The sequence below is a fragment of the Podarcis melisellensis genome, assembly GCF_964234715.1.
Source record: "Podarcis melisellensis genome assembly, chromosome: 2".
In the NCBI taxonomy this organism is placed as follows: Eukaryota; Metazoa; Chordata; class Lepidosauria; order Squamata; family Lacertidae; genus Podarcis; species Podarcis melisellensis.
In genome coordinates, this window is record NC_138529.1 from 11,789,471 (window position 1) to 11,814,300 (window position 24,830).

Genomic DNA, 24,830 nt, shown 5'->3' on the forward strand with positions numbered 1-24,830 from the left:
ACCACTGAGGTTGAATGGCACACAGGGAATGGGTTTGAACCTGGAACCCCTGGACACGAGAGAAAGTTAGTTCCAATGGCACTGGCTTCCTAGCAGTATTTATTTTTAAGTGGGGGGGGGGGGTTAAGGAGCAACTCTAGCCCATCCACACTGCGGAATTTTTGCCCTGGATTTTCTTCAAGTATGAATTGTTCTTTGCAATCCTAGATCCAAGCAGAAGGAAAAAGATAATTGGATAGCTCATGTGGTTAGAGCGCAGTGCTGATAACACCAAGTAGCTGGTACTATCCCCCTATGGGACATCTGTATTGCAGGAGATTGGACCAGATGATCCTTTCCAACTCCATGATTCTGTGATGTGTGGAGGGTAGACCCACGCCTTCGTGGAAGGGCCTTAAGGCTAGTTCACACACCTATCACACATCATAGGACTGGTTCACTCAAAGTCTGAAACATCTGGTGTTGCCTCCTGTGTGTGAATGGGCCACTATAGATATCACATGCCAAACAGAACTTTCCCCTTTCTCCCCAGGCTACTTTTCAACAGAGTCAGTTCACACTTTTTCACTTACCATGTATCAGAAATGCATGCTAATCAAATGTTGATATAGCAGTACATGTAGGAACCTCTTACATCTAAGAAAGTATGCCTAGGATTGTGGTGACAAGTGGTATCTATGGCTGTGATACCAGCTAGCAGCAACAGACAGGCACAATACAAATGCATGTTTGTGCCTCCTAGGCATCTCTCAGGTAGACATACCTACTAGTACACCTGTTTGCTACCAGGTTAGGTTTAAGGTTTAAATATTAACGTATAAGATCCTCAGCAGCTGGAGACCAGGTTACCAATGCAGACGTTCCCAGTTACAGAAATCATCATCAAAGGCCTTCCGGCTTGTGGCACAGCCTGCAGATGGCCATCTGGCAACAACCAGCAAGAAGGCCTGTTCTGCATGGCATCCAAACTCTGGGATGGCCTCTCTCCAGAACTAAGGCAGCCACCAACACTGATACTCTCTAAAATGTCCTTGTTGGCCTGGCCGTAGTCATTTCTTTGCTAAGCAACTGTAGAATGCCAGGTATTCTTTCTGACTGACTGGGCTTGATGTAAATTGTATAGGTATAGGTACACGGACATTGCCTTTTATGATACTACTGTACACCTCCTTGAAATGCTGGCCTAACAGGTGATATATGCATATTTTAATAAATGAACAAATCAATCCAATCTAAAAATCAAAAGGAAGGAAGAATCACAAACAAGTTAGGGCTCTAATCATGTACAAATTAGCTGCAGCTCCCAATTTATTTTCATTTAGCAGGTTTATGCCCTCAAATATACACCTAGACAGTAGACACACATAAATGACCTTCAGTGGAGATGCACACACCTATATACAAATAGGCATCTATACAGACACTCTGGCACAATTACATCATGTCATACAAACATATTTAAACCTTTTTGAGTTTGGGCACCTATGCTATGTAGTCAACAGTACCCACACAAATAGACCATGCTCCTCCAGCAATACTGAGCACACGGATTGATACATTTAAGCAGAAATTTTTGGATCGATTTTTAAAAAAATAGTATGTTTCCTTGGATCCAGGCCAGGTAAGGTAGATTTGTGGTGAAAACTACTGTAAAAATGATGCAAACATACACAGGAGTGGCGACCTCTCATTTTTATCTTCTTCCCAGAGGTGGGTGGAAATAGCTTGTGTGAAAAATATAGGGGAGGGTCCATTTTAAAATAATAACAGTAACTTAGAATATCTACTATCTCAATCAGGAAATGAGCTCAAGCAGGAAAAATTAGGCATTGAGTGAGTTTCACTCCCGCATTGACACCAAGCAACTTAAAATGCTTAAGTCAGGGTGGATCGTGTCCCGAGACGACCCTAACATAACGTTTGAAGAAACCCCAAATACACACGGCCTGATCCATCACGCTAAAAGTGCGGAATCCTGTCCTAAACACGGTAGAATCTCATAGGTTTCAATGCCATCTAATCACCATCTTTCAGCCTCGTGTAAGTCAAGGGCCATGATCCTGCTCCATTCCAAGCAGGGAGAAGGGTGCTAACCAGACCGATTGGAACAAACGCCTGCTTAGAAGCAAATCCCACTAAGTTTAATGGGGCTTACTCCCAGGTAAAGCTGATGTAGGAGTCCAGTCTAAGCCTCGCTGGAAAGTAAAAGGGCGGTTTTTCCACAATACTCTGCTTCAAGATCCGGATGCACGCATACCCGGTAGTAAGTTCTCTGGAAATAAATGGGGTTACTTTCCAGGAAACGTGTGAAGAGGACTGAGGTGCAGAATGTCTGAAATCCGAGTTTGGGCCGGGAAACATCTATTATCCACGCTGAGGAGCGAATGCATGCAGCCATGGATACCGACAGGTAAACATACATAGACACACACCCGGCCCCACACAAATAGCACAAACCTCTTGTGATTTATCTCCCCGTGAGCTATCCTGATGCGGATCCCGAGATTATTATTTTTCTACCCATTTTAGGAAGAAGTTGTCTCGTGCCCAGCAAGATGGTTTCCAGATAGAAGAGAACTGCTTACGTTTCAGAAACGCGCCTCTGTGCTTTTTGCCCTCGGAGAATAAACATTCTCATCACCACCACCACCCGAGAACGGCCGTAATTCTTCGGGTGTGGTTGGATAATATCTAGTGGAAAGAACCAACAAGGCGCTTTCTTAACAACAAGCCTGGAAAAGTGGGGTGCGGGTGGGAGGCTAGGGAGGGAGAACCGTGACCTTCTCCAGCGCTCCTCGATCTGGTCCAATATAAATATATAGGGCAGGAGACTCTTCAGACCGATTTGCTTTCAGTGATCGTGCTGTTCAATATGTTTATATATTGCTTTCTACATATTCTTGCTAAGATTTAAAGCGCGCGGCGGGATGCAACCTTTCTGTCGGTCCCAGAAATGTGGTGCGGTGCGGCGGCGGGTAGATATTGTGTGTTTTCTGCAAGCGGCGCGATCCATAATCCAGCTAAGCCGCAACATGAGGATTTTAATCAGTCAAACATTAATTACTCACACAGAAACCCCAAACCCCTCGAGCTTTGCGTTAGGTTGAGGTCTACAATCCGGTTTAAAGAGGAAGCGAGAAACCAGGATTTAGGCTTTACTGAATTGTGGATCTGTGTGTCAAAAAACTTTTATATCATCTATCTATCTATCTATCTATCATCTATCTATCTATCTATCATCTATCTATCTATCTATCTATCTATCTATCTATCTATCTATCTATCATCTATCTATCCATACATACGCATGACCTTGTTCCTAACATTAAGAGCCGCGGTTAAACACCTTTTAAGTTTTATAGGGTCTCAGCGGGAGAAATCGATCCACTTTCCCTCCCCTCCTCTTGAAATCACAGAGTTTTAAAAGCAAGACGGCAACTCCTGTGCCCACTTACCCGGGAGTAAGCCTCTCTGAGTTCAGGGGGGCTTACTTCTGAGTAGGCATGCACAGGATTGCGCTGCAAGGTACAATTGATTGAAGGTTGAGTCCAACTGAAGTCGACGGGGCTTCAGAGTAGAAGTTTCTAGTATCGGCTCCTATTTCTGTCAGGGATCGTTCCCCTATCTCCCCCCCCCCTTTAGTAGTTAACGTCCCATTGAGGACAAAACTTCCATAACTTTGCCCCTCCGATTTCACAGAGCAACATTTTCTCCCGAATAAGTCTCGCTTGGAATCGCAACCTCACTTCGCTTCTTCTGCTGCTTCTGCTGCCGGAGCGTCCCTTTCAAATTCACACACAGCCTTCCCGTCCGCCCAGCACCCCCTCCCCAATTATTCTGGAAATAAACACTGCCAGCCATTAAAGACGTGTACAAACCAAGACTCCTTTTCATCCCCAGGATCTGAACCGCTTAGCACATTTCATTCTGCTCCCCTCCGAGATAGCGCCTGCTCCACGCAGAGCCAGGGGCTAATCCAGGCAACTCCATACCCAGAGATCGCTTTCAAGAGACAGGAGGAAGATATACGGTCGCTCGCAAAGGCCCTTGCAAAGAGAGCTGTTAACTTGGCACTTTTTTAAAAAGAAAAGAAAAGAAAAAGCTGCTGAATAAATTTTATACAACTTTGAAGGCAGCTTTTGGATCTGTTCCCTTTGGAAGTTTTTACACAGAGGCAAATTCCCAAACGCAAAGCTTTAGAAAATGTAATGAAACCAAATGGAAACAAAATGCAATTGCAATCACTACTTGTGGCGGGGCGCGGGTGGGGGGAGAGAATCGCCTGAAAACTGCAATTTCTTAAACTGGGGAGACAAGTTGGTGATAACTATCCATAGCAGGCAGGCAGATTACCATGTGTATTTTGAAGGGATCCAACCTAAATAACACAGACACACATTTCATGTGCTACGGAAGACCCACAGAATGACCTGGCTGTTCCCTTGCAGTCCGACCCTATGGCTGTTCAATGTGGTTCAATAGGATTTAGGACTGAAGCCTTTAAAGACCACGCTATAGCTATCTAATAAGCCGAATGCAACCTTAAGGGAGACCAAGGACTTGCAGAACAACCTGAGAGGAGACTTAGACTTTCATACCCATTTTAAATAATGTCACGTTTCTCATTACAAACCATTCAGAATGGTGGATTAGTATACCCTGCCCCAAACTTCCTTGGAGGTAAGTTCCAAGGGACGCAGAGCCGGAGCCGATCCATGGTTACTCGGAAGTAAGACCCGCTGAGTTCAATGAGGCTGGACTTACTCCCAGGTTAAGGTGTCTAGGTTTGTAGGCTTGTTTCTGCCAAGATGTTTCGAACGAAGTCTGAGGATGCAGTCAGCCAGGTCTTAAATAAAATGCGAGGGATCTAGAAAGCCCAAATCTACTATAAATCAAATGGAAATGAAAACGGCAATCTTCCACACACTTGCATGGGAGTAAGCCTGATCCGATAAAGGGGCATTTGTTGTACGCTAGAGCAGGTGTTGGGAGAATTGCAGAACTGCCGGGTCCACGCTCTCCTGTATCTAACTAGGATTCAGGGTGCAATGTCCCAATCCCAAGACCCGAAAGCTGAACAGCCTTGGAGGCGTTACATCCTCCACATTTTATTCCCAAGCAGGTACTGCTTGCTATCAGCGGAATCAACTTTGAGGTCTACCGGGGTATTACTCTCAAGTAGAAGCAAGTGCAACCTGATCCTATCCCTGTTTACTCAGAAGAAAACCCTATCGTTCCCTCCAATGTGACCAGTGCCCCGTCCCTCAATATTCTTAGTAGTAAGTCCCAATGACTTTAGTGAAAGTGACTTTTATATAAAAGGTTCAAGAGCCAACTGTCCAGTGATTCTGTTATAACCATGCCTTGTGATGGTTGTTGTTAGTTGCAGATAGAACTACTAATTAATTAAAGTAGGTCTTTCCCTTCCTTCTCTTTTTTTAAAAATACCTATCTTTCTACAATATTACATACATACACACACACACACACACACTCACACACACACACACACAAAAATACACAAGCATTCTCAGTAATCTCAGAAGAAGGGCGGGTTTTCAGGCATCCCTCCATCACGACAGACCCTGGCTAAAAGTTCTGCTTCCAGACTTTAGAGTTCTTGCCAAACAAGTAAATTAACCTGCTGCTCCAAACAATCGCCCCGAGATGATGTCGCTGCCCAACAACAAGACGCGCGTTCCCTCGTCAACCCTCTCTTTGTTCTGCTGTCCAAATTCGGGGTCGTGACCTAGCTTTGAGCAGAAAAGGCAAACTCGCGAGTAAACATTTTAGGAGGGCTTCTTTAAATATTTATTAGAGGTGCCGTTCGGGAGGATTTGAGGAGGAAGTCAGGCTCGGGAGCAACTCTCCTCTAGCCCCTTGGTAGGGCCAGAGCTGAATCCGCGGGATCGGATGCCTGCTGTGTCCTTCTGGGCGGATGATAACGCCAGTGTTGGCTGGGTTTGGCTGGGTGGATGAAAGGTGGTGGTGGAGGAGGTGTCTCTCTTTATGGACACATTTTATAAGCATGTTAAGCAAAGGGCCATAGATGGACGGATAGACAAATAGGCAGATCTGACTATATACGGTGGTGATAAATCCTTGCTCACTTTTCGAAGGCATGCATAAAGCGAAATGATTCCGACGTTTGGAAACATAAATATTCTGTTTTACTTCAGTTGTAGACATGCACATTCTACGCATACAATAATATATATATATATTTGTGCATGATATACATACATATATATATATATATATATATATATATATATATATATATATATATGCAGGTTTTGGTGTCCTCGGGTGTCTTCCCGTGTAAAAGTTGGGGTGTCTAGGCGACGTAGGACACCAAGGAGGACACCCGAGGACACCAAAACCTGCATTCCTGTACCCGTGAAAATCTACGAAAGCATATATATATATATATATATATATATATATATATATATATATATATGTATATCATGCACAAACGCTTGCACACACATAGAGCAGACGACCGTGTATGTGGAGCGGCTAATAAATCCAGATTGTACATTCAGAGCGAGAGAGAAGAAGGAAAGAGTCTGCAAAAGTTGTGTTGGGCCCGAATGCTTCCAGTCTTTCGGTTCAACTGTTGAAATATTTATTTGTGACGATGCATCTTAAAGCCTAAACATTATGCTACGTTATGGAACCTAAAGGCTGCCTTATTGTTATATGGAAGAGAAAAAAGTGCAGTTTTTAGGGGTGCCTAGTTTGTTTGGGGCACGACACCCTTTAGCATTCGGAAATAGGCCGCGGGCGGAGGGGCTAATGGAGGCCAGGAAACGCTCTGTGGGTCGGGTGGTGTCAGTAGCGGCATCCCCACGTAGGTAAGAAACACCGGAGGGCACTGAAAAGGGGGGGGGGGTATTTGCCTTGCCCATGTTTTGGGAGAACTTGGAATCAATGCCCTCTTCACTGGTATAATATTTGGCTCTGGCAGGCTAAGAAGCCTTTAATCTAAAATTCTAGTAATCGCCCTTTTCTTATCTCCTCTGTTTACAAAACTCTCTTGGCGAGGCTTGTTTCAAAGGTTAACTGCGGTTGTTTTCAGCAATGCCTTTTGTCTTCAGTCACTTCGCGTCTCTCCCAAGTCAATGTGAGCCTGGCAGGGGACCACCAAAGCCCGATCAAACATGCACAGGATACTCTGCCTTTACGATTGGTCCCATCATGGTGAAGGAGGGCGCGCAAGGATCCTAAACTCACAGGAAGTAGCTACTGCTTCGGGATCGAAGCAGTAATATCCAGAAAACTCGCCATAAATGGGTTGTGAAGGGTGAACAGAAGAATGGCCATCCCGCAACCGAATCAGACATATAGGGTTCAATCAAAGCTCAGCATTCTGGCTTCTCTAGCACCGGGGACCAGCCTGGTAACTCTGGGTACTCGGTTATAACAAGCAAGGTATAAAAAAGATGGCATCTTCCTATGAGGGAGAAGTGCTAGCTGGGAGGATTTGGCAGGAGGCACCAGAATAAATGTCCACACTAAGCTGTCATCACAACACTGGCATTTCATGAAATGCCAGTGTTGTGATATTGTGTGTGTGTGCGTGCACACACACACACGCATCCCCAAAGAAAAAGGAACACATTCATAAAAGAATGTGCTACTGTTCTTAAAATGGGGGAGAATCTAAATTCAAAATAATAATTATATTGGTCTCTCTCTCTTCTTCTTCTGAGTTGTCTCCCTCTTAGAAGAATTCTTCATCTGGTGCTAACAAGTAAAGGCAATGGTTTGGATTATGAAGGCCTGCAAATGTGGGATGGGATAGAAAAGAACCCATACAAATTGCATTAACTTGTGTTTTTTCCTCTGCTCATCCTCACTCCTTTAGTATCTTAGTGTTTCTGGGAGGAGAGGGATGGGAAATTCGGACCTTTCATGATTTTACAGGTTTATAAGGTTTATGGACAGTGTCAAGAGGGTGGGTAGAGACTTCATTGTTTTCCTTCTCTCATAATACTGGAACCCAGAAAAAGTGGACTTGTGTCACTTCAGGACAATCAAAAGGACGTCATATGGAACTCAGACCTCCATAAAATGGGGGAAGGGCCACTAGATTAGGTGGGCTTTTAAAAAAAGAGGATACATTCATGGGGAGGGTATGCATCAATAGCTAGTGGTCACAATGTAGCTAATGTGGAAACTCCGTGAACAGGAGCAGTATATTGCTGAATACAATATGCCAGTAACATAGGAAGCTGCCTTCTACCATCAGACCATCAATACTATTCATACAAATGGGCAGTGGCTCCCTTGGAGGATTCACACAGTGGGCTTTCTCAGCCCTATCTAGAGGTGCTAGGGATTGAACCTGTAGACTGCAAAGAATGCACACTACGACTCAGCTATAGTCCTACACCAAATATCCTGCACAATCGTAATTTTCACATTTCCCAGAGGCATCTGAATGGCCTCTGGATTAGATGCCTTATGGTTCAGCCCTGTTAGGCAACTCTTGGGTTCTGAACGTTCTATTGTTTGAACCACTGGATCTCTAGATCAGGGATGGGCAAAGGGTAGAGATTTGTCTGATTTTCAGGGTAGCTAAGTGTGGCTTTCTGATTCCCAATATTTTAATAGTAGCAGCAACAAAATGACTTTGGCTACCTAAATTAGGTTGAAGAAAGGAGCAGGCCTTTGCGTGTCAAGACTATGATCTCAGTTGAATTCTGAAGCTGAAAACCAATTTCTAGACTCAGAATGTGTCCAGAGGCACACCTGTTCTTTAATCCTATGTTTATTTTGCACATGGCTCTGCTAGGTAGATCTTGGAGATCAAGTTCAGAAAAGGCCAAGTAGATCTTCGGAACCTACGTATGCCCACTGCTGCTCTAGACAACTCTGTTCTTGTGAGGCACTCACATGAGGCAAGTACACATAACTGGGATATCCATAAACTGTGTTTCTCCATTACCCCGCCTAATAGTGCCAACAATGTGTGTGTATGTGTGCATCTGATGGACTAGGTTCTTTCAAGGTGTATGTGTCTCATTATATAGCCCTATGCACACTATAGCGACCTATATAAGCACTGTATTATATATTGTTTCATTGCTTTTGAAGATATATCATTCAATTAGTGGGTGCAATCCACACCAATCAAGGCAAGTTTTCCCATTGACTTCAAGGGGATGCATTTGGTCTTGCTCATTTTTAAAAGAATGATAAATACTACTAAGCAAATGTATATTTTGGCATTTAAGCTGCAAGTTTTCCTTCCTTCCTTCTTAAAGGGTGAAAGCAGGGGAATCCAGAATAACAAGATGGAGGGTAAATTGAGAAGGAACTTCACTATGCTGAGAAAAAGTGGGGCATATATAAGCAAACACACACACACACACACAAATACTGAAAGTGTGTGTGTGTGTGTGTGTGTGTGTGTGTGTGTGTGTGTGAGAGAGAGAGAGAGAGAGAGAGAGAGAGAGAGAGAGAGAGAGAGAATATAGTGGTTTAGAGAGAGAGAATGCTTCCTTTTGCATGTCTGTATTGGATCTCCTAAATAAATATCATGCTTTGTTTTCTGAAGCTTCATTCTTGCATAAATCCTCAGAGCTAATACATATGCTTTTCCACAAAGGAAACCAAGCAGCATCAACATTTGGCTCTTGGTTGTTGTTAAGTACGCTTTTTTAACATATAGAAAAAGGAAAAAAGAAAACAAAGAAAGTAGCCTTTGCCAGAAATTGCTGATGCCATTAACAGAAGGGTGGTTGGCTGTTTGCAAGGAAATACTAGTCTTTCACTAAAGTCCCAAAATGTTTGGTTTGGTACCTTGCCCATCAAAATAAATCAAGGCGACAGATTAGGAAGTACATAAAACTATATCTCTGGATAATGATATACGAGACCACAATAAATATAAGTTACATGTTGGAGCTGCTGGCAGTTATGGTTAGAAACCCGTAACTCATTCATTTAACCCTGGCGGAATGTTTGTCTTTTAATTACAATTAAACAGCGTACTTGAACATTTCTCTCTCTCTCTCTCTCTCTCTCTCTCTCTCTCTCTCTCTCTCTCTCATGAACTGCATGGAGAGAGAGAGAAAGAAAAAGAGGGAAACTAGAGAAGATAAGAGACTGGAAAAATCCTGAGACATAATTTGCTACCTGGCAGCTTAGGGAGCTAACCCACGGTACCTTATCCTATAGCACTGCAGGGGAGGGGGGCTTGTTGAGAGGGAGAATGGAGAGGGGGTTTGTGGGGGCTTTAAGCGCACACATGTAATTGTGTCTTAAGTTGAAAACATCCCATCCAGTTTTTTAATAAGGTTTTTTGTTTGTTTGTTTTGCAATTGCCCCTTTTCAGAGAATTACCTCTCCAAACAATATTTGAAGCCACTGGAAATAAAAGGGAATGGGGAACGCAGCGTCTCCACCGCCATCACCACCACTCTTGGAAGTCCCATTGCCCATCGTGGGGGGGGGGAGAGGGAGGGAGAGAATTTTTCTAACGCATTATTTTATGGCCACCGAAGCCCCTGTGAAGTGTTTCCTCCACGGCTGCTTCCTTGCTGTTAGAAGAAGCATTGGTTTCCATCACCAAAACTTTATTTATTTATTTATTTATTTATTTATTTATTCACTCATCCATTAAAAAGGAAGAAATACAACTTATAACCAGTGTGACTTCACACAAACTGGGCGTCAGGGACTCACTGGAGCGCTCCCGAGCAAGTCTCTAGGCTCCAAGGAGCTTATGACACCCCCTCCACAAACATTCTCACCTTTCGCCTGACTTCTCCTTCTTCTTCTTTTGGCTCAAGAAGATCAGCGAAGAACAATAATCCGGGCATGATCTAATAGCGAAATCGATGCCATTCGAGAGGAGTAGAGGAGCCCAGCCCCTTGGTGCCATGCCCCAAGTGGGGGGCAAGGAAGGAGCACAGACTTTGGTATCAAGAGGCGATCCATCCATTCGGTGGAGCGCGGAGCGATTTCCTGGAAAGCCCTGCCAAGACTGGAGTCTTGAGCTCCCCAGGAGACCTAGGAGCACTGAACATCAAGTCCATCAGATTTGAAAGAGGAGCCTATGGAAAGACCAACCATGCTATTGGTGGTGTGACGATAGGCTTACTACCACCACCACCACCCGTTCTATCCTTCGAGGCATAGTGTGGAGCAGCCAGCAACAGAGAACATTGATCCCTCACAACTTTTCTTTTCCAGAGGAAATGTAGCTCTTTTGGGCTGTCCCTACAGAAACCATCAAGAGCGCCTGGTAGCACCTGAATAGATTTCCCCACTTTACCCCTTTCCATTAAAGGAGACATTTTTTAAAAAGAAGAAGAAGAAGCAAGCATCGTCGCCATCATAGCAATGCGTTTTTAAACTGCTTTAAAAGAAAAAGAAAAACTTTTAAAGGAAACTTACTTGGCGTGGGGAGCTTCGCTCTTGCCATAGGATAGCCAGCTGGGAAATCTTCCAAGCTATGGGAAGGCGGGAAAATGAGAAGGGAGGCTTGGCCGAAACTTCACCCTGCCTTCTTTTCTCTGGGGTTATTTTGGTGACAACACAATGAGATAACATGCATTGAATCTGCCCAAACCCTCACTCTCTCCCGGCCGCCCTCCCCACCCACCCGGCCTTCTATTACTATGGTAATTTTTTTTTTAAAAAAAAAAAAGTCCAAACAGTGGCGATGCCTTTAAATGTGTGTAGGGCGCAGAGAAGGTACACGTTGGGAGACTTACTCAGGTCACTGGGGGCTCGGAGGTCAGCCTGAGTGGCTAGAATAAAACTGCTGGCGTAGAAAAGTTGTCCTCTGGGTGAACCTACTTCCCACCCCCCCACCCCCTTTACCCGAACTTCAATAAAGTAGCTTTCAGGCTCTCAACATGGAGGCGTCAAAAAGCTTTAAAAAAAAGAATGGGGAGCGAAAGAGCAAAATGGGTGAAGAGAGACGGTGGGGCAGGCTATATCTCATCACCTCCCCCCCCCTTTCTTTTGCCCCTGCTGCCTGCCTTTATAATTCATTCATAATCTCCCTACCCTGGAAGAATTGTGTCATGGCCAAGTCTAAAGGCCAAATCAGATGCTGAAGAAATCTGAATTATTAAACCAGAAACAAAAACAAAACAAAACAGGAGGGTGACAAGATTGCAGAAAGTAAACACTGAAGAGAACACCAGGAGGAAAATAAATAAAATAAAGTTGGGGGCGAGTAGAGAACCGTGGAAAGGAATATATGGTCATATATTTAAATATGAAGGTTACTGAGAGTTTGCTGGTATTTTTAATTGAATATGCAAACTATACAGTTGCAAATGTGATTGATGCATCCTTTTCCGGGCTTCCTAGGCAGACACAGAGAATGCACGCAACACAAAGTCCTATCATATTCATCCTGATTCTCTCACAGACACTTGGTTATAATTTATCAAGTTCTGCAGGCAGGGTGTGTGGGTGTGAAACTTAAAAAAAAAAAAAAGTTTAGCACAGCTACACACCCACACATAGTTTACCAAGTCACTAGCAGTAGAAGCTATTGTAAATTTCACACGTGTGTGTGTGTGTGTCAGAGTTTGAAGATCAGCTTTGCAACATATGGCCATTCAGTTGGCAGCACCATTATTCCTAGGTTAGGATTCCCCCCTCCCTTTGTTCTCTTTACCATTTATATGCACAGAGTGCTTGTGTTTGTGTGGGTGTGTAAAAATCATGGGGGGGGGGAGAGGCTGGTTGCTATTCTCTTTTATCTTGCCCTAGCAAGAGAGTAGGGAGACTAAGTCTGTATGTATAACAGAAGGGCAGATAAACAAGCAGACAGACACCTGAGAGATTTAACTTGCAGCCCTATCTTATGCATGCTTACTCGGAAGTAAATCCCACTACGTTCAGTAAAGGTATTCTCTAAAATAAGTGAGTGAGATTCCTGTTTCCCCTCACTTGACCTAATGTAGTGAGGGTGAAGAAGCAGGCCCAAGAGTGATAAGGAAACATTCAAAGCAATTGCTAACATACACACTCAACATTCCCCTCGCTTGCTTCAAAAAACTGGAATTGTGAAAACACTGTTAAAGGTTTATGACCAGCTATTATGTTAATGAATGGATTTATTTCATACTATGCAAAAGGAGATGGAGTTTCTTCAAAGGAATACTACTAACAGGCAGAGAAGAGTCATCCTGATTGGTTGATACCCATGACACTTTGACCATTAGCTTCTAAACTGGATTACAGCCACTATGTGTAATTCTGGCCTGCTTAAAATCAATAGAAGTTCTGCATTAACTTGAATGAGATGTAGATCGCTCCCATAATCTGTATCTTGTCAATCACTTCGTACCTCCCTGCCTCTTCCTTCTACCATGGGTGCTGAAAAGATCTGCTTGTCTTGATAACTGAGGGGGGGCAAGATAAAGTGACGGAACCAACTCCCCTTCAACCCCCCTACCACTTTTCAGAACTTCTGCTTCCACCTACAGAATATAGTTGCCTGGCTGTTTACTAATACCCATAACAGGGAACTGCAATACAGCTCAACCCACAACTTAGTTCTGTGTAAGTAGTCTATTAAAGGCGCCTGAAATTTCATTGAAATCAATAGCAAATAAATTGGACTAGATCCTGCTACTTCAGACTAACTGGTTTCTAGTTTGGGGTGCTAGAATATTTATGAAATACAACCAAACAACATTAAACAAGCCTCTAAGAGAGGTATAAACGAAAGCACAGTTCAGTCACATGCTTTGCCACTTTGAGGCGAGGACAGTTGAAAAATGTGAATTGTAAAAGGAACTTGCTAATCTGGCTGGCTGTCTATCTACCTATCCACACATATAAGCATAGTACATACTAAAAGTGCTCACTGTGCAAACACATCTGTATTACCCTCTTCCCAGCCACCCTTTCTACTTCCCTCGGGGATGTAAACAAATCCTGAATTCTCTATTATCCATCTCTATAAAATACCTACAACAGTGACAACGTTAAGCATTTATTCAACGTACTGGAATAAGGGCTTGTTAGCTATACAGGCAGTAGAAGGAGGGGTAAATAAAGCTCCAATATTTTTATTATTATTACTATTACTAAAGAAATGGATAGGAGCTCAAATACAGGAAAGGACAGATGCATTAAAAAAGAAAGAAACAACAGCAACACAAAGCCTGATTTCTATGGACAGGTCTTCTACTAAAATGCACATTTACACCTCCCAAGGCTAGGACTCCCTAGTAGAATCTGAGGTCAAACATGCTGTGATGTCACAGGGTACAGAAGGTGCAAGCCACAGTCCCTAAAATCAATGGGAGATTTGCCATTGACTTCAGTGACATGCACTACGGCGCTGGTAGCCTTGTATTTAAAAGAACAAAAAAACAACCAACCCAAGCTCTTAAACTTAGCTGAGAAAGTATCCACAGCTCAAGAAATCAGTGTCACACGTTTCCACCCCCCTCCCCCACGTTTTCCCTATATAGGATGAAGCAAAGAAGAAAAATAACTCACCAGACATTCCAAAGTCAAATCTGTGTCACACTCACTGGTTTTTATTGAACAAGGGGACTTTCACATATACACTAAAACTCTTTTATTGCAAATTTACAATGTTCATGTCAAATCATGTCCAAAAAACACAAAGAACCACGACAAAACGGGGGGGAAAAATCTACCTACTGACTTTTCCTTCCAACTTTCTCGCTGGCTCGCTTCCTCTCCCTCTTCTTTTGAGTCCTTCACATTGAAATAAACCGTAAGTTTACCAGCTACTATTAGCTCCTGTGCTGTTTTTTCCCCTTGTTTTTTTAATTAAAAAAAATCTTTCTCCTACATTTATACCAAAAAAAGGAAGGAAAAAAGCCTTCAATGGTCCATTTTTTTTTGTTCTCCATTTGTAAACGCACAGAGCAAAATAACTACATTCTTCCCTTGCCTGTGTAATTATTAGCATATGCCCCGATTTTTCATCTAAAACAGAACATTGTGTTCCCCACCCCAACATACACGCACAGAGACACACAGACAGACACACACAGACACACATAGCTCATCCTTCCACTCCTTCCCTTTTTAAAAAATAAATAAAACCCTGAAAATTGCGTTTTAAAAAAACAAAACAAAACCAGCAGGTATTTCACCTGACCTCTCATGCTAATAATACATGCACCTAAAGCTTGAGATCTTTGCGGAAGACCTCAGTCTTTTGTGTGTGGGGTTTTTTTTCCCCTCTCTCTTTTTTTTTCTTCTTAATATATTTAAGCACGGGAAAAACTACGAGGAAAAAAAAGAACCAAAATATATAGATATATATTAGATTCTATAAATAATCAGAGTCATTTTTTTAATGGGGGTATTTGTTTGTTTGTTTTGCTTTTGCTTTTTTTTTGTTTGTTTGTTTATAACCTTGTAATATCCTCTGCTCGTTGGTCCTGAGATGAGCTTTGCGAATGTTCTTCGCTAGCAACCGCGTTGGAAGAAGCAGGAATGGAACTGGTGGAAGAATTGGTAGGAGCCGTAGATCTCACTTTGGTATTGGGCAGCCTGTGGTCTTTTTTCCATTTCATCCGCCTGTTCTGAAACCAAATCTTGATCTGCCTCTCCGAGAGACACAGGGAGTGGGCGATTTCGATGCGCCTCCGCCTCGTCAGGTATCTATTATAGTGGAACTCTTTTTCCAATTCCAAGACCTGCTGTCTGGTGTAGGCAGTCCTGGATCGCTTGGGCTCGCCTCCATTGTAATTGGGGTTCACTGGGGGGAAAAACACCCAAAGATGAGCATGAATACAGAGAAAGAGAGAAAGGCAGGGGAAGGAGAGCGGAGAGAGAGATGCACAGGGAGAGAAAGACAGATCTCCAGTGGCTCAGGGGAAAGAGAGAGGGGGAGAGAGCGAGAGAAAGGGGGGGAGAGGAGAGAGGGGAGAGAGAGAGAAAAAAGTCATCAGCTAAATGGGTTATAAAGAACCCAAGACTTTCTCTTCTAATAAGAAGGGGTTTCCCTGGCTTGAAAAGAGCCTGAATTATTTATGCACCCCTCGCGAAGCCTTTTGGAGTTTCACACATACATAACAGAACGAACCACATGGCTGGGGCTGCCCAGACTAGCTTGGCTATAAAATTTATGGTGGGTGTAATTACCCACTCGGAGTCGTAAATCCAGCTCAATTGTGCTAACCCAAAGACTCTCGTTGAAGGCAAAGGAGGAGATGGGAAAAAGAAGGAGCGAGAGAGGGAGAAGAGTGAGTGAGTGAGAGGGGAGAGAGAGAGAGAGCTTGCAAGCATGGTGTGAAGGGGAGAAAAACACACATACTCTCTCTCTCCCTCTCTCGCACTTACACACACACACTAGAGAGACAGAGAGAGAGGAAGGAAGGGAGGAGAGAGAGAGAGAAAAGTTGCCTACCAGTACTGACGTGGATTTTTTTCATCCATGGGTAGACTATGGGTTGCTTAGTGGCCGTGCTGCTAGGATTCTCGGGGTTTTGCTGGTTGCAGGCTGGAGGGGCTGGGGCTGGCGAGGTGGCTGCGCTGGAGAGAGCCGTTTGGTCACAGAGCTGCTGTGGTTTCTCGGGGAGATGGTGGCCTCCGGGTGGTGGTCCATGGCCCCTTTGATGCGCTGGGGGGTTGCCGGGACCTTGGAGGCTGGCACAGCTGTACTGGCGCTCGGGGTAGCTGGGTCGCTGTGGAGGAGGTGGAGGGTACAATTCCTGGTGATGATGCTGAAAACTGGACTCCCTAGTCCGGCTGTAATATTCCGGACTGTGGTCTGGGATGTAATTATTTTGCGAATATTCTTCGCATGGAGGAAATTTCGGATCGATGTAGTTAGAGTCCATCAAATACGAGCTCATGATCATTAATTTCTGGAGTGGAAAATAATTTTTCTCGCTTTGTCGTTTTTCTGCTCCATAAAACCCTCCTACTAGCTGGCGACCCCGTAAAGTTAGTTTCACCATGTGACTATTTGCGCCAATCACGCCAGCCGAGCTAGTCCCCGGATAAGGAACCAAAAGCTTATTCAAAATGTATCCAATTTGTGTGTGCGCGAGTGTGTGCCTGTGCCTCGCGTGTGCGTGTGTGTGCGATCTTGTTGTTGTTTGTGTGGTCCCCTTAAACTCAGAAAAAGAGGTGCGCGTGCGTATGTGTGTGTGTGAAGGGTTATCTTGCTGCCAAACACAACGTTCTTTTCTTAAAAAGGCAACGTAAGTGAATGGAAGGATAATGGAAGGAAACTCATTGATTTGGCAGACAGATGGTGTGCAGGGAAAGCTCCTGTGTTCTTCTCCACCCCACCCCCTTTTTCAGGTACACAGCAAGTCCTCTCTTGTAGGGATTCAGTAGCTAAATGAGTCTTAATCTGGAAGAACTAGTAACATTTTGCACTGCAGATAGTGAAGCATGCTTGAAATCGTTCTGCTTGCTTCACCTTAAAGAAAAGCTGTAGGGGAAATGAGGTGCCCCCGCCTCCCTCCCTCCTCCTCCCCCCCCAGGACATGGTTAGTGTCATTGTCTGCAGTACTAGTCACCCCCCACCCACCCACCCCCTACGCACAATGCAAACAACCCGAAAACTAGAAGGCAGTTCAGTATTTGTAATCCAATTGTTTGCTGAAGAGACACAAAGGAGGAGGCAGGTTACCTGGGAGGCAAGGAGATGTGGGGAGTGGGGGGGGGGGGAGAGAGAAAGAGCTGGGGGATATGCAAATCATCTTTGCGTCATTTGGAGTTCTCTAGAAATGCTCATCAACCTTTGCTTAAGGGTGATCTGCTATGGCTGCAAGAAAAGCTGCTAGTGCCTGTGAGCTGAGACAAGTAGAAGTTCCAGTCAGCCAGATGGCAAGACCAGTAGCCACCCAATGCTGACCATTTTGGGGGAGACAAAGTTTATGAGGTGCTGGTAGTAGTGGGAAACTAGCAGATATGTGCTTTTCAGTTCTTGCCGGGTTAAATAATGTAAGGCTCGGTTTTGTTATGATTATGGAAAAGATAACACACACAAACATTCCCATCAAGTCTGGAGGCAGGTAGGTAGGTAAGAAGAAATATGGATCCTCATACAAGATTTACTGTAGCCATGATTTCCCCTTCATAGCCACGGATGAATGGGAAAGCATGTGTCTAAAGTCCATTCAGAACCTTTGACTTCCTTGTGGAACTTGGGGTGGTGGACAGAAAAAAGGAAGGCGCTGTTAAATTCCTCCCCCCTCCCCCAATATGCCTGTATAAACAGACCCCTGGGTGGGTTAAAGGAGCTAAGCTGTGATGCAAACATTTTAAAGAGTGCAGTTATTGCAGTTAAGGGCTTTATCTATAGCTTACATTAAGAAGATGGGGCACAGAGAGTCGGATTAATCCCTTGTACTGCTTGATAACAATTATAGTTGAAAATCATAGCTTGCAGGGCATTGCAATATTTTACTTGATAACAATAAAAGTGACACATAAAGTTAACTGTTTATGTTTTATTTATTAGACTAAATGTGCCAGCGGTGTCGGAGGCTCTGGGCTGGTTGTAACAGTTTTTATGGGGCTGTAAAACGCCATAAATCAGTCACTTGAAATTGTTAGGTCTCTCTCTCCCTCTCTCTCTCTCTCTCTCTCTCTGGCAAGGGCTTGTGTGAGCTTGTGTTTGCGATGACTGCTGTTCCTTCTATCCAAGAAAAAAGTAGCAATGGTGGATTTTATTATCAGAAGCACGCTTTACCTTCCCTGTTATTTTAACTATTTATTCACGATCTAGCTGTAACAAAGCCCCACCACCACCACACACTTTGAATCTGTTTCCCCTTCCTCAGAATGCATGTGTATTTTAAAGGAACTCAAACACACACTCCCCTGGATAGCTGAAATCTTAATTATAACTCTAGCAGTTAAGGGGAAATCAAAGGAAGCCGGACATTAACAAGCCTCTGCGTCGTCCATATACTCCCCTAGAGACGAATTTGTGATTGAGGCGCTCACACAACTTCGATTCTACAGGGTGCATATGAACGACTGGAGAATGTGGCCTTTGTGGTACTGGGGGAAGGTGGGAAGCGTATTCCCCTCCCCCACCGATGTGTTCCAGAATGTCTTTTTTGTTTTGTTTTGGGGTTTGTTTGTTTTTCATGGATGTGGCGTCAGGGAAAGGAGAGCAGCTGTCAAGACTTCCTAAAAAGTCGTTTAACAAGCTAAGCCCTTTCCAGGTAGGGCATGCATATTTTTGAGAGGATCCCTTGCTTTTATCAAGATGGGATCCACGCTTTCACAGCTTTGGGAACCGAGCTATGGAAGACAACCTTCCACTTTTTTTATAGCTATTAACATTTATGGTTCCTATTGGATTATTATTATTATTAATCAATGCATTCACTAAATAAGTGGGCAAGTCCCTCCTTGCTGCTTTATTCTGTTGCCCCCCCCATCTCTGTTTAAGGACCGTACATGGGTAGCTTTCAGTCCATCTATGGAGAACTGTCAACCTGTTTGCTTATGGGCTGGTTCATTCCTGAAGAGGAGGAAGAAGAGGACGGTTCAGTCTAAGAATAGAGAAATGAATGTCAGAGGTATTATTTTGGCCTTTCCCCCTAGGCAAGCTTTACAACTCCTGTTCATGTTATCTCTTAAATTTAACTCTGCCCGTTCAACTCATTCTGCATAAAAAAGGAAACTGCCATTCTTATTTTATTTTACTTTGGTAGTCTAAAATGACATGCATACTTAACAGGAATAATACCGGCCAAAGCGCGTGGATAGCTGAGGCACGCCTCAGCTATCCACGCGCTTTGGCCGGTATTATTCCTTTTTGCTGTTTTTCCTCAAAAATCATTGTGAACCGTCCAGAAAAATGTTGGCACGTGTCTAGTTGTTTCCAGTGGCAGAGGGATTGTACTGCTGGCTGCTGCAACTACTATTACTACTACTGAACTCTGGGCGGATTCTCAGAGTTTTTATGATACTGTGTGTGTGTGTGTGTGTGTGAGAGAGAGAGAGAGAGAGAGAGAGAGAGAGAGAGAGAGAGAGGTCGTGCTTGCCATAGCTACTATTTCCTCATTCCATGAGATGTATAACCGTGATTTCATTAACATGAGCTCCCCTTGCGTTGCTCTGCTGCTGTTACTACTACTGGTAATAGTAGTAGTAGCATCAGCAGTGGTTAGTATTTATACAGCCTTTTACTGATTGATTAAAGGACCTTGCATACACTCTCTCCGTAGTCTCATGGTCTCACTTAAGCTCTACTTAGCTCTCTGCAGTTAAATTCGGTGGGATTTTAAAATGCTGGACATTGGAGGGATTGGACCTATTATTAATTAATTTCAGCATAATTCAAATTATATGAGAGGGAGGGAGGGAGGGAGGGAGGGAGGGAGATGAGGAAGATCTATAAACTGAGGCTGCAATCTTAAGCACACTTAATAGGAAGTAAATGCCTATAAACCCCGTGGCTCTTACTTTCCAGTGAACTCAAAAGGGACTCCTGAGTAGACTGCCTACTGTAAGAACGTGCTAGAAACTTGGAATCACCAGCTTCTCAAGTAGTTCAGCATTCCTGGTGGGTGGTGCTTTTTTCTTTTCCTGGGTCATCCTAATAATCACCTAAACCTACTCATCGATATTTACACTTTTAATTATTTGTGTAGATGCACATGAATGAAAGGGCAGCTTTGCCATATAATCCATTAGAAGTTGAGTAACTTCCATAACAACAGAGCTTCATTCCCTTCAAATCACACTGCAAATCGAGGAAGTATGCAAAAAGCCAGGCTGTATGCAGTTACTCGGGAGTAAGTCTCTTTGAACTCATTGACGCTTACCCCCGAGTAAATGTATACACAGGATCCAGAAGCAAAATGTGAAAATAAGGCTCTCTATGTTTACGCGAAAGTTTTTTGTTTTGTTTTTTTTAAGTACACAGGAAGTGTGGACAGGATTGCATATTTAATCATATACTTTTCTATTTTTATTTTTTTTTAAAAAAAAATCCCCCAGTGGACTTGATTGCTCTTTCTTTATTTCACTTCATTCCTGTAGTTTATTTTCACTGACCTTCTGCTTTCCTTGTTAAAATAGGCATTAGTCCCTTAAGTTTATATTTTTCTTAAAGCTATTGGGGGGGCATGTATTCCTCTCTTAAGTGTTTGGAAGAGTTCCCTTTTATTGTCTCTTTCAAAGAAGGCTCCAAGGACGTGTGGAAGGGGGGGGGAATTAGTGGGGCACAAACCTCTTTTGTCTCTCCAGTACCCCTCCCACTTCTCTCCGATTGGCCTCCGTTTCTCCCACCCGCAGAACAATGTCGGCAAAACCGGATTATTGCTATTATCATCATCATCGTCATCATCATCATCATCATTCTGAGTGGCAATAGAAAATACAACACCTCGATTAAATAATTCCTGGCCCTTAATTCCCAGCCTAGCCAAGAAGCGGGTTGCAAAGCTGGTGTGTCTATCTGGTTACCATTTTCAGGACCATTTCTGAGTACAAAGCGCCTACTTGACAGTACGGAAGAAAAATAAGTGTTCATTGTCCCCGCGGATTCATTGTGCGAGCCATTACCATACTGACCGCTTGGTAACCTACACCTCTAGCCATTTGCAATCTGTGCATTGGGGGGGGGGAGTGCCTAGCCACTGAGATTTTGCTATTTCATTGTTTAGTAATCATAATAATACTAATACGAAGCCCCTTGTCACGAAAGCCACATCCTAGCTAAGGTCACACGCATAACTACCTCCCCCTAAAAAAATGGGGAGACATATAAAATGATCAGTTCATAAAAAAATCGGCTTCTGTCCAACTAAAATTCACTGGGCCGTGCAGAGAGGACAGTCCCCCCCCCGCCAGTGTTTTAGATTCGGTTTATTACTCACATATTATTATAAGGCTTTTAAATATATAGTATTAAAATACAGTGCTGAGAAGGAAGGTTACTCTTGAATGAATAAGAATAAATATATATATTCCCTTCTGACTAAATATCCAGATCCAAAAATGTATTTTCTGCATCAACCACCCCCCACCCCCCGCAATTTGAAATTGGGTTCGCTCCGAACTTCAGTGCGTGTATTGTAACTTCTTCTAGAAAATATCAACATCCTCTAAGAAGTTCAAAGAGTGGATTTTAAAAGTGTGTATTAGGGGAAGGGAGTCAAAATACAGCTTTTTTTCTGGTGGAGGGGGTATATCTTTATAAAGTTGGTTTTTCTATGATACCATGAAACAATAAAAAAAATTAATTACACTTTCATTTGGAAACAAAAGTTAAAAACAAAAGCATAAAGTGTCACAAAATCATTGGGTGTTCTCCCCCCCCCTTCCCCACAATGAAAAGAGACAGGTCTAATTTATGCAAAGAAATATGCAAATGTTTAATTGATTTTTCTTTAAATCTGTTGTCACTAAAAGTAATGAGTTGGTGCAAACCGATTTGAATAACCAAAGCATGTCACCAGAAGTAATAATAAAAATAAAAATACCCACAACCACATATACACACATTACCCCTTGTAGGTTCTCCAAAAAGCAAAAGCCTATAAATATTTATTCCTCCGTTTAAAACCCTTAAAAACGAACTCTTCCTGTTTGTTCGAAAAAGCACATATATGCAAACCATCTTCTCCTTCCCTCTTCCGCAAGCACCCCAACCCCCACCCAGCCCCCATTTACCCCTCCCTCCCTCTCCCAGGAATTCAATTTTCTTCAAATCTCGTTGAAAGTGGCTTTTTAAAAAGTGGACGCATTTTAATATTGCTTAGACGGCGTGACCTGAATTTCACCTCAACTGTTTGACTTGATCCAATAGGTCACTGCCAAGGAGTTATTGATGGGGAACCTCCATTGAAATTTGTCTCCTCGCAAATGGCCTTTAGATCTTCTAGCGAGTTCAATAACTAGTTATAATGTAGAAGGGAAAAAATGAAGCCCAAAGGCAAACGAATATGATGTTTCATTTTTATGCTGGAGAAATTGTTGGTTTTTCTTTTCCCTTTCCTTACACCCCCAACCCCCAACCCCATCCCACCCTTTTCACCCACTCAAAACAATAACAAAATCTGATTTGGGCGAGAGCATCGCCCCGCCCGCCTTCTCCTCCCCCCCTCCCCGCTAGCCCGCCTGATTCACCCTTTCAGCTGAAGCCAGATTCGAAACTATATTGCAAATCCATTTATTTATTTATTTGTTTGTTTATTTGGGGGGCTAACCGAAGAGCTTCAGTTCATGAACTCTTCAAGACTGACCCTACTGGAGAGTCCATACAATAATTTTCAGCTGGGTAGGAATCATGTTTCCTTTACTGGGGTGTTTTGTTGTTAATAATGATAATAATGATAATGATGATAATAATAATAATAATAATAATAATAATAATAATAATAATAATAATAGAAGAAGACATACCTATAGCTAACAACAGACTGTATGCAGCTAAGCTTGGTGAGCGATTTTTATAAAAAATAAACATGTTACCAAATCCCTAATGACTACATATAGATTCTAAAGAAAAGGTTGAACAGTTAATCCACACGCATTAAAATGTTGGTGTTAGTTTTAGCACTGGGGCGGAGTAGGATGGGGGAGAGAGACTAAAAATAAGCCAAGAAAGAAAATTGTTTAAATTTATTTGTGTTGTATCATTTGCTGTGAATCGTTTGCATGACGGTCAATCATTAAGCAAAGCAAGCTCATACCTGCTTACTCAGAAGTAAGTCCCATTGAGTTCAATGGGACTGGCTCTCAGGTAAAATGGTATAGGATTGCGCCTAAACCTCCTTTAGGAACTAACTGTGTGCTGGTTTCTTATACAGCTTAAAATATATAGTATTTACTTTGACTCCGAATGCTGAGTTCCATAGTATGCCGGTTCTGGGGGAGGGGCCGATCCCCTCATCACTGAAGAATGAAAACCTGTGAGGGTTTTGTCTTTTGAGAACCGAGATAAGGATTTCAAAATCGTCCAATTACAGAAACACAGAGAACCCCCTCATTCCAGCCCTATAAATACCGCTGATGCATATCTTATCACCCTGTTGCAGGACACGCAGAGTAGCTTATAAGGAAAACAGGAGACTTAAAAGAAGGAAAAAGGGGAAATCAGGAAAAGAGAAGGAAAACTCCTTAAATGTCCATGAGAAAATTCAAGGGGGGAAGCTGACATTTATTATGCGCTGCGTAAACACGTACACAAATTAGGCTGCTACTGCTGTGTACGACACTGGCAATAGCTTTCTTTAAAGAATCAGCACATCCAGATTTATAATTCCTTCCTTGGCTCAGTTATAATATTAATTGGTGGGGGGAGGCGCGGACAACTACGCTTTACAGGACCTAAGACTGGCTCAGCAAAGGAGGTGGCTTTTTAAAAAGCAGAACATTTGCTACATTAAAAAACCCCCCCAAAAAACACTGGGATTGGTGGGTTGGAAAGCAGAAAGGGTCACACCGCAACCCCACACCCACTTACCCAGGAGTAAGACCCACTGAACACAGCGGGACATACTTGTGAGTAGACATTCATAGGTTTGCGCTGTGGTGTTTTTTGCTACATTTTTAATGGATACTGAGAAATGAAAATTGAGGTTCCTTCTTCATGTGGCTGGAGAAATCCGGAAGCTGGTTCACACGGACCTGTGCTTCCTTCCCTGCCTCTCGCTGCGAAGAACTGTATCTGCACGTCTGAACTGACTTTATTGTAAACTATGTGGGTTTTTTAAAGACAATGGCAGGGGATATGAAAGCTCTGTCTGTGGTCCTTAGTCTCAGCTGATGTATGTAAATCGTCTCATGATGTTCCAGTTGTCCAGTGGTGAACACCCATGCGCAGACTCACCAGGACCTTCATGTGAAGCAGCTCTCACAGAAAGCAACTGTCT

General features: G+C 43.2%; 3 protein-coding genes across 13 annotated transcripts in view; all 3 read right to left on the minus strand.

The window, feature by feature from the left end:
- LOC309362869 (homeobox protein Hox-D3-like) overlaps window positions 1-24,830 on the minus strand; it is a gene marked incomplete at its 5' end in the record, with an annotated part of 121,251 nt that overhangs the window by 53,583 nt on the left and 42,838 nt on the right. The window contains one exon of one of the 10 annotated variants that reach the window (XM_081898843.1): window positions 11,413-11,568. The exons of 5 other annotated variants lie outside the window; for them this stretch is intronic. In XM_081898843.1, coding sequence (XP_081754969.1) covers window positions 11,413-11,568 — 156 coding nt within the window. Of the gene's footprint in view, window positions 1-2,457; window positions 3,041-3,878; window positions 4,049-11,412; window positions 11,569-24,830 lie in introns of those variants that run through there. 4 more of the 10 variants (XM_081898851.1, XM_081898852.1, XM_081898850.1 and 1 more) reach the window with 4 other exon arrangements.
- HOXC5 (homeobox C5) overlaps window positions 1-24,830 on the minus strand; it is a 65,544-nt gene that overhangs the window by 20,220 nt on the left and 20,494 nt on the right. The gene's annotated exons all lie outside the window — the stretch shown is intronic.
- HOXC4 (homeobox C4) overlaps window positions 14,505-24,830 on the minus strand; it is a 51,649-nt gene continuing 41,323 nt past the window's right edge. Inside the window, exons 3-4 of one of the 2 annotated variants that reach the window (XM_081898947.1) lie at window positions 16,382-16,658; window positions 14,505-15,730 (exon numbers count right to left, since the gene is read on the minus strand). In XM_081898947.1, coding sequence (XP_081755073.1) covers window positions 15,378-15,730; window positions 16,382-16,658 — 630 coding nt within the window. In that variant the 3' untranslated portion in view covers window positions 14,505-15,377. Of the gene's footprint in view, window positions 15,731-16,381; window positions 17,382-24,830 lie in introns of those variants that run through there. The other variant, XM_081898946.1, reaches the window with a different exon arrangement.